Source organism: Etheostoma spectabile, chromosome 21, assembly GCF_008692095.1.
Source record: "Etheostoma spectabile isolate EspeVRDwgs_2016 chromosome 21, UIUC_Espe_1.0, whole genome shotgun sequence".
In the NCBI taxonomy this organism is placed as follows: Eukaryota; Metazoa; Chordata; class Actinopteri; order Perciformes; family Percidae; genus Etheostoma; species Etheostoma spectabile.
Genome location: NC_045753.1, coordinates 21,539,878 through 21,549,566, shown reverse-complemented (window position 1 = coordinate 21,549,566; position 9,689 = coordinate 21,539,878). Strand labels below are relative to the sequence as shown.

Here is a 9,689-nt window from a genome sequence, read left to right as displayed (position 1 = left end):
AAGAAGTAGTGAATATTTGTACTAACACTTACCTCTTCTGGGAATTCCTCTCCAACCAAAGACATGATAAGCGATGTCTTCCCCACCTTGGCTGTTGGAGGAGACAATATGAAGAGGATGAGAGGAGGTGGCAGAGAAAGACTCATCCAATTTAGCTTGTGTGATGGAGTGATATCACTTAGGTGCATGTACTAGTAAATCAGCTACTCTTTATGTTATCACTTAGATGATTCCCCTTATATGGTCTTAAGTGCTGCTCGGTAACATGGCATGAAGCAAACATTATTGTATTGCAACTAAACAACGGATTTTTAGCCAGACAATACTCAATCAATGTCATTGATCACGTTGTAAACACAAAACACCATAAAACCGTCATAGTGAACAGTTAACGGTTAGCTACCTCTTAATATGCAGTTTAATGGGAAATATCTCCACTTTCAAAAAGCATGGTCATAATTTTAGTAGCTAGCTACTAACATTAGTTAGGTTAACTGTTCTATCGTTACGTTAACCTACAGTACTAACTTTCCTTCATGACTGCAGCTACTAGCTAGCTAGCATGTCTATGCTCTCTAACTTAAACGTTTTATTTCGCAGAAAACTTAAATAACGTTCCAGCTGTTCATTGTGTAATGTGGCTTTCAGTGGATGGCAGCTAATAAGTTAGACGACAAAACAACAATAACAGGTTTACTACCGTATATCTTCTCTATGGTAGTTAATTACCTTAACAGTTATCGTTATTCACAACTTAAAAGCAAAGTTACTCTGAGCTGCTAAGTTAGTCTTGCGGAAATTAACATTTGTAGAGCGGCCCCTTCATAGAAAACAATTTAATCTAATAGGATACAATTAGTGTAGACATGCATTCATTTTCAAATTAAGACAGTTTTCACCACCATGCCACCAGGAGTAACCGAGATAAATTCAGCTACAAGTTTGAAGTTAGTTAGCTACAGCAGCTAATGTTTGCTAGCTAGCTAGTCTTTTAGCTTGTGGTTAACGTTACAGCTTTCAGTGCCAATGACTTACGCTCCCCCAATAAGAGTATCCTGACGTCTTGTTTCATTTTTCCTCTCTATTTGACGAAGAGTCAGACGCGCTTCAATATTGCAGTGGCATTTATCTGCATTTGAATGTCAAATTTCTAGTGAAAATCTAACGTGTGCCTCTCCACAGCGATTTGCACACAAGGTGAAACCATATCATTCCGGTTCACAGAGACCGTGAAAACACGCCCTCTGCTGGACGAAGTAACACTCTACTGCCTTCGTTTCCCTCACAATGTATGTTATGAGGATCTCATGTTTTGTTTGTAATACGTTCAACAAATACAGTGAAAGTGAAATGTATATTTTTAAATGTGTTTAATATAGTCCCATTAAACAGAAAAGCTTTGCAGTATGCTTAATTCAAAATTCTACATGATATAGCTCTTCATTAAATGTCTGCTACTTTCCACCTTTGCCCCAAATTGTACCCCATTAACAACAACATCCTTGGTAATCCTTTACTGCAACAGTAAATTTTAATATAAAACAAACCAATGTACAGTCTAATTCTACTCAAAACAATTAAGATGATTTATTTACAATTGCACCTCAACTTCAGTAGATGTTAACAAACCTCATTCACAACAGTGTGGATTAATTTTACTAAACCCTTATAACACTAGCATTATCATCTTGTACATTATTATAAAATGATGGGCCTTTACCTGAATTTTTATATAGTCCTGTAAAAAGGTTAAAGCTTTTTGAAACAACTTGTTTCATCAAGCTTTATAGATTGTGAAATCTGAATCAAGAAATAACTCTAATCCAAACGGTTTACAGCAGACATGCAATATCCAAATCATTCATGGTGGGGTGACATCATTTGGGAAATAAGAGTCTGACATTTCCCACACCTGGATCTCCATCTTTACTAATCTAAACCTCCACCTCTGTTGTGGTAAAAGCAACAGATTGTCAAAATTGGGTTTTTGTTGCTGAGTCCATTGCACAGGAAGATCCAAAGTTCTCCGAAGCAAAAACGAAATGGAGAGGATAATTGGAGTTCAATGGCAGCTGTTGTTTATCACAGTCCTAGTGTCTGTTTACCAGCTTTACTCACATTTCAATATCAAACATGTAATGTTCAATAATTGCCCTCTTTTTACCACAATTGAATCTACCTGCATCACATTCCTGACTGCATGACAATCTTATCTTATTATTCTACTTCCAGCTGGTTTTGTATTAAATTAAATTCAAAATGTTGAACTGCTGCCTGTCCTCAATCATTCTTGTGGAAAGACCAGTCAAAATATAAACATCTCTGGCTGTAAGCAAGCTCTCCTTTTTATGTGCGCTTCTATCCAAGCATGTTGGAGTCATCTTACATTACAGATTGTTATTTTACATACTTACTGCTACTTTTCATTTGAACCCTATCCCACCTTACAGCAACCCACAAAATATGATTCTATCTACCACTGAAAAAACAGTTGGCATGACAGAAACTTTCAATCACTCATCAGTATTCACACACATTCTAACTCACAGTAACAAAACAACAACTCAAATAGTCAAACAGAAGTGACTGGACACACAGAGCAATTCCTTCAACAAAAATGTATTTTAAAACCATACATGCATAAAGAAGAAGCTCCAATGTAGCAAATGTTACACAAAGCTTCTCCACAAATTACTATTTGCCTCAAAATTGATAAAAAAAAATAAAAATGGAACAATAAAATTACATGAAGAAAGAATTTGAACTAGTCATGTATAAAACGGAATAAACCTAAAAGGTTTGAGTTACAAAAACAGATGTGAGGCCCTGCACCTCCCACAGCAAGATCTCATTATAAGCTACAGTGAAAAGAAGGGTCCCGGAGGGAGAGAAGCGACACGTCTGCAGTGAGTCGCTGTGCTGCAGGAAGTCCTGGAACCTGCCGCTGGTCGACTTGATCAACTTTAACACTCGCCCTGATAAGAGATTAAACATATAGTGAGACATGAATTGTGCTCCAAACTTACACTACACCAAAGAATCATATTTCTTTACTGGTACTATATGGGGATACATCATAAAAAGATCTGAATTTACCTTTTGATCCCACTGCTATGAGTTGACTCTTACAGGAGAGGCTCAAGCATGTGGCCCAGTCAGGCAGGGCAATCTTTTTTATTATCTGTAGTATAAAAATATACAGTATATATTGTATGAGAGTATACACACTTTTGTGGACATTCTGCCAGCAGCTTTTGCCCAGTACAGGAGACATTACAACATGGTGGTAAATGAATGAAGAAGGAAGAACTGCGGTACCTGTTTTTTAGCCAGGCAGTAGAAGGACAGCTCTTTCTCTACTCCATAGCCAGTGTAGACCACCAGGCTGGGGTCTGCAGGGCAGAAGGCAGCCAGACTGGGCGGTGGACTGTCATCCTATAGCAACAAAAGGTTTAAAAAATATTAGATGTGCAAACATGGACTGAGCTTCATTTTTTTTGCAGAGATTTCCAAATACAGGCTGCAACAAAATGCTGAAAAATGTTAAAATAACACCGACATTTAAAATAAAATAGGCTGAAGGGAAATATTGTCTGCAAACTTTTTCCTAAGCATAGATCACAAATCAAAATGTTCAATTCAATCTAAAGCTGTCAATCGATTAAAATATTTAATTGTGATGAAAAGGCATGATTCTCCAGAGTTAACTTGGGATTAATCACACATTTTTTTATCTGTTATAACTTACAGATACTTTAAAAGGGATATTAATTTATGTTGAAGCATTTAATGCTCTGATCAACATGGGAGCAGACAAACATGCCTGCTTTAAGCAAATGTTTATTATTATTGCAACAACCAAAACAATGACAAATACTGTCTAGAACATTTTCCAGAATAATCTCAAAAGGTACTGTTTGCTTACAAAATATGCTGAATGCATAATATGGCAGACTCAAGCCCATGAAAGGAATTTAGGTTAACTCTTTATCGCTGTAATTTTGACAGCACTAATTCAATCCTGTAAAATTACTAGACACATTTGATTTTGTCAAAGAGTATTATAAGGCTAAATTTTAGTAGTTAAGTTCCAGCCTTATAGTTTAAGTAAGCCAATCTGTTGTTACTTACTTAACAAAAAGGAGATTGAGTATCTGTGAGCCTTAAAAAAGAGATACAGCAGCACTCAACATTTGGAGTGACATTTTTGGTCATTACCATGTACTACTACTTAAAATACAGACAGTACCCCAAAATAGGCCGGAGCAGGAAACGTCAGCCAGTCGAGCAGATCACATTTGTCCTTCAACCAATCGGCAGCCCACACGCTGACACGTCTGTCAGAACTGGCAGCCAACCACATCTCGTTTCCGTCCAGTCCGAAATTCTTACACTGGGGATTAGAAAGTTAAACAGCTTCAGAAACGTACGATGAAAAATATCATAAAATGTCAACGAAACCAAACAAAGCCAGGAACCTTTTCCCCTTGCGTTTAAAATAGCATCACATACGATCCATGACCTTGTGGCTTTAGCTGCGGGGAGCCAATGAAAGGAAATGTCTGGCAGTTGTTTTGGTATGAGGCAGGCAGTAAACCTGTCAAGAGCGTTTGTACTGGAGACGCCAAGTACCACTTTCTTTGCCAACATACATTATATGATAAAAGGAGTGCATTTGAAGAAAAATTACATGTTTACCTATTCAGGAATCAAGACCAATTTAAGAAGAAATTTCCAACTTAATGAAGAATCATTCTCAAAGGGGAAGTAACTTAGAGGGCTGTCCAAAGGGTTTGATTGATTGCTATACAAACCTCTGTCACTATTTCGGTGAAACATTGGGCTGCCACGTTAAACACTGTTACAGCTTCCCTCCTTTATTTGATTTGGTGAGCTGACCTGTTCATCCACACACTGGATGGTGGTAATAGGTGCTCCTTTGTGGTCCCTGATGACACGCATCGTCCCTCCATTCACAGGGCTGCTGACAGCTACCAGGCCATTCTTCCCCGCTGAAAGGATCACATGACCTGTAGGGGGCCAGAGAGAGTTACAGAGCTAAACTGGATAAATGTGAAAGCTTTAATTAACATGAAACTGACTACAAGCACATGGACCCAATCATGGGTCTTTGAATTTGAAGGGCAGATCTTCTCTTGACTACTCAAATGTGCTCTGGCCTGTCTGTTTATTCATGGTTCAATTAGTATTTGACCACTTCAGTTCGCTACAGTAACCTGCTGCATCGGGTCTCTCCTCTAGAGGGTGTTAAAAAGGCATGAAACAAGCACTACAAGAAGTAGGCGGAGACTAGGAAGACTGTGCCAAAGAGAGGAGGCCCAAAACATACAGTTACAGCCTTTTACCATGAAGTAACTCCTGAAAAGTAAGTAGGCATGATCATTGTAAATGCTGACGATGCAGGTTTTTGGCACTGCTGTCCTCTCTCACCGTTAGCAGAGTATTGGATTGCAGTGACAGCCACTTGATGGGGATGCAGCTTCATCTCCATCTCGGAGGAAGAAAGCCGGAAGATCCTCAGGGTCCCATCGCTGTATCCTGCAGCCACACATGAGCTCTCCTTACTGGAAGAAGGGCTCCAGCACACACAGCCACAGCCCTGAACCACAGAGAGAAAAAACAGGAGGGGGTATTATCTAAACAATGTATGCTGTATGCAACTTGTATAATTTATTCTGTTATATTTGTGTCATTTGTAAAATTCCCTGATACTCTCTGACTTTCCCACCAAATTTACAGTCTCAGATGTTCCAGCAAGCTGTCTATTAGAAAAAAAAGCATCGACATCCTTTAGTCTATATTGGACCTGACCCACCTATTCATTTTGAATATTTTTTAAGTGTGTTCCCTCACCTGATTGAGCACCTGGAACTGCACCACCAGTTCGTTGCTGGGGGCTGACCATACCCTCACGCTGCCGTCCTCGCTGCAGGTGGCAAAATGTCTCTCGTCAGAGCTAAACACCACATCATTCACCTGGAACGCACAGAGGAGCACATGCAGAGAATGAATGCCAAACCTGGATCGCCATGTCAACATCAGCAGCATGACCCTCGCACAGAGCTCCCTCAGAAGTTACATCTGGTCATTTTCATCTGTCTTATCTAGCTTTTTTGTGCGGTTGCAACAATCTCCTGGTGCATTCATAATTATGTTTTTTTTTTTTTTTTGAAAGCTTAACATTTTGCCTCAATCAGAATATTAAACAATATCAGATTAAGATTATAAAAATTGAATAACACCAAAACTTTGGCAGGTAAATTAATAAAGAGCCAAATACATGAATTGGATTTGCTTTGAGCTAAATGTTAATGCCTGCATGATAACATGCTCACAATGACAATACTTACATGCAGATGTTTAGCAGGTATACTGTTTACTAAATTCACCATCTTAGTTTAGTTAGCGTGATAACATGCTAATTTACATTAAACACGAAGTACAGCTGCGGCTAATGGGAATGCCTTTAGTTTTGCTGGCATTTGGCCATATACCAAAGTGTTGGACAAATTATAATTTTGACCTGATGATGGTGCTAGATGTCAAAGAGGATCATCAAAGTCAACAATATACATTGTCTAGGCAACCATAGAGATGTCATCACAATCCATCTGAATACTGTTGAGCTATTTCAGTAAAAGCCATCACTGTCAGCCTGTTGTGGCGTGAGAGGAAAAGTCAGGGGATGGATTCATCCTCTGGGCACTATGACAAACCATCTCCTAGTTGTTGAGATATTTCAGTCTGGAACAGAGTGGTGGACGGACCAACTGACATAGCACATAACCTCTACATTCTTCACTCAAAAATTTCTAAGCAGCAACTGTTTTTAAAATGAGGAACTAAAAAAGATATGCAGTTCACATGTCAGCCAGAGTGGGCTTGGTAAACAAGATTTAGTGCAGAATGCAGCAGCTCTCTGTAGGAAGTTTGTAGAGCTCAGCAACAGATCAGTTTTTCCAAATATACTGAATTGGTAGAAATCATTACAGATTTTGTACTAATATATCTATAGCTTTTGGCAGTCATATAACTACGGATTGGAGGTGTGACATGCAATGGGCAGGCACAGGAAAACCATGCCATCAACCCGTGCTGACTAAACAACACACTTATCTCCCAGTTATGAGCTTTATGTTCCAATGCCCCGCTGGAGACACAAGATGTGCATATGGTTATTTTCCATTTCCCACAGCTCACACTGGTACCTTGGTCTTGTGCCCGCTGATCAGTCGGATGCTGCTGTTGTCAGGCCAGTTGATGTACCAGACGGTTCCCGCTGTGGTGCCAACGATGCCCATGTCCATTGTATTATCAAATGCTGCACTGACCGTCGTTCCATCCAGCATTATCTCCTGCTCCAACACCACCACGGTCCCACTGAAGGACGGACCAAAAACAATGAGCATATTATTAAATCTAGACATAACCACCTGAGGATGACATGGAACCATATTCACACTCTCTCTCTTCACACAATACACATTAAAAAACAATTTCACATTTTTATTTGAGAAATTAAGAACAAGCAAAAACTGTCCCAAGGGCCCAATTCCACATTTGTTGTAGACACTTATTGTGCTTTTTAAAAATACATGACAGAGGAACAAAGGAATAAAAATCAGTCTCAGAGTCAGGCTGAGAAGCAGTGAAAAAGCACAATAAAACTGCGTTAAGTATAATTACACATTTGTATAAACATGCCCAATGATTAACAGAGCCACTGATAAACTCTACTTTATACACACTCTTTTAACTTTACTGCTCACATTTACCTTATCAACACTATATCATGTGCATATTTTAACATTTTAAACTTCTGAGACAATCTTAAGGGCTGTTGTGGATAAGTACAATGGAAGGTTATCCTCCCCAACCCTAACCATAAATCATAAATATACTATACCTTTTACCTACTGCCCCTAAGCAGAATTTTATAGAAACTGAAATAAAAAACACAGGTGTGCCACTGTGTTCCTGAGTAATGGCATGCATTTTTTTCATCACATAAAATAATTAAAGAAAACAGGCTACTGCCTAGATAAGACAGAGGAAGAATGCTATGAAAAGAATGAGCTACAGACCTGTCTTCCTCATTGCAGACCTTTCCCTGAGGCTTCACTCCCTGTACAGCTTCTACCTCCCACAGTCGCAGCCAGCGGGTGTTGCTGCCTGTCAACAGACGGTTCCCTCGACACAGCAGCACTCCTACACAAAGAAACCATATCAATCCCATTACAATGTGTAGTAACCCAGGACCACAGTACATGCAAGCCATGACTCAAAAGCAAAATACTGAAAAAGTATCTCCTTAATACAAGAAAATAATGCTATTTTGTTATTCTTCCTGTAATTATCATTAATGGAATTTGGTTAAAATATTGTTAACCAAATTAGATGGTTAGGTGTATAAAGAGGGCCCATTTGTACCAATCTCTCCCTCATCAGCTTCCCAGGTCATGAAGCAGCGCTGTGTGTTTACGTCCCAGACGCAAACGTGTCCGCGATTGGTGGCTGTGAACAGAAAGGAGTCCATGTGGTAGCACAGAGCCGTCAGCTCCACATCTCCCACCTCTGCTGGTGCTTTCACTGTTTGGACCTACATGTGTAAGGGAGTGGTTAATCCTTATGTACCAAAGCAAATACAACTAAAATCTTTACCCAATCTGTGGTCTTTTACCTTGAGGACTATATCCAAGCCATGTGTGTTGATGAGGCAGAAGTGAGCCCCTTGGCTGCCCACACAAGCCAGCTGGCTGGCTGTTGAGGGGCTGAAGGCTGCATCATGGATGGGTCCAGACACACTTACACTGGACAGCAGTTGGAAGGTCTTACTGCTCCACAGAGCCACCTCTGGGTCCGAGAAGTCTCCTACAGGGCGTAGGCAACAATCAGTGGTCAGTAGTAGCAGAGTCATTTGTTTGGCCATAGATAATGTATTTTCTTTATTTAAATCAATTATGGTAGGTGGTGCAAAACATCAAGTTTAAATGCTCATGACTGATGGATGTAATCCAATTCATATTTTACAAACCAGCAGAGAGAAAGAATCGATCATCTCTAGAGAAAGTGAGACACTGCACCGCCCCCCTGTGGTAGGAGATGGTATTTTGACAAGTTCCATTCTGGACGTCCCAAATGCAGATGAGGCTCCTACTATCATTATTGCCACCAGATGCTGATGCCACCGTCTGGACAGAAAGTAACACAGACACAGAGAACCTGCATTTTAAATTATATATCCACAAGACACAGGACAAACAGGATGCATGCTAACCATGAAAAAGTAGCCTGCTTCCTAGAAATTTCCGGCGGCACCTGAATAATCACGGAAATAAAACATCAGTATAGACTACCTGCTTCCTAATCCTGGACTTGTTGGGCCCCAAGACTGTAGAGTCTAATTTTTTCCTAGACAGGATTTACAGACATCTGAACAGCATTTAAGAAGACTTTGCAAAAAAACTCCCTTTACCCTGAATTTCCTTTAGCATTTACAATCCTTTTTGTTGATTGACGTTTTGACACATAGACACATTAGAAGTGCTTTTCAGAGCCTCACTTGAAGCCAACTTCTGTTCTAAAAGAAGAGGTGAATGCTGACAACTTCTCATTACGAGTGGTAAACACAAAGAGCTCACACAGCACTGACCCACCAAGCAGTACGG

At 39.8% G+C, this 9,689-nt stretch overlaps 2 protein-coding genes across 3 annotated transcripts in view; both read right to left on the bottom strand.

Annotated features, from left to right (window-relative positions):
- rhot2 (ras homolog family member T2) overlaps positions 1-1,298 on the bottom strand; it is a gene marked incomplete at its 5' end in the record, with an annotated part of 10,442 nt that extends 9,144 nt beyond the window's left edge. The window contains 2 exon segments of the mRNA XM_032502195.1: positions 33-91; positions 1,036-1,298. Of these exon segments, the coding sequence (XP_032358086.1) occupies positions 33-91; positions 1,036-1,072 (96 nt within the window).
- Positions 1,299-2,321: 1,023 nt separating this feature from the next.
- The window catches only part of wdr90 (WD repeat domain 90), a 23,482-nt gene continuing 16,114 nt past the window's right edge, over positions 2,322-9,689 (bottom strand). For both annotated transcript variants that reach the window (XM_032502192.1, XM_032502193.1), the window contains exons 32-43: positions 9,056-9,212; positions 8,702-8,892; positions 8,452-8,620; positions 8,106-8,229; positions 7,230-7,401; positions 5,875-5,997; positions 5,452-5,620; positions 4,900-5,030; positions 4,250-4,393; positions 3,319-3,435; positions 3,097-3,181; positions 2,322-2,975 (exon numbers count right to left, since the gene is read on the bottom strand). In XM_032502192.1, the coding sequence (XP_032358083.1) occupies positions 2,791-2,975; positions 3,097-3,181; positions 3,319-3,435; positions 4,250-4,393; positions 4,900-5,030; positions 5,452-5,620; positions 5,875-5,997; positions 7,230-7,401; positions 8,106-8,229; positions 8,452-8,620; positions 8,702-8,892; positions 9,056-9,212 (1,767 nt within the window). In that variant the 3' untranslated portion in view covers positions 2,322-2,790. The remainder of the gene's footprint in view (positions 2,976-3,096; positions 3,182-3,318; positions 3,436-4,249; positions 4,394-4,899; positions 5,031-5,451; positions 5,621-5,874; positions 5,998-7,229; positions 7,402-8,105; positions 8,230-8,451; positions 8,621-8,701; positions 8,893-9,055; positions 9,213-9,689) is intronic.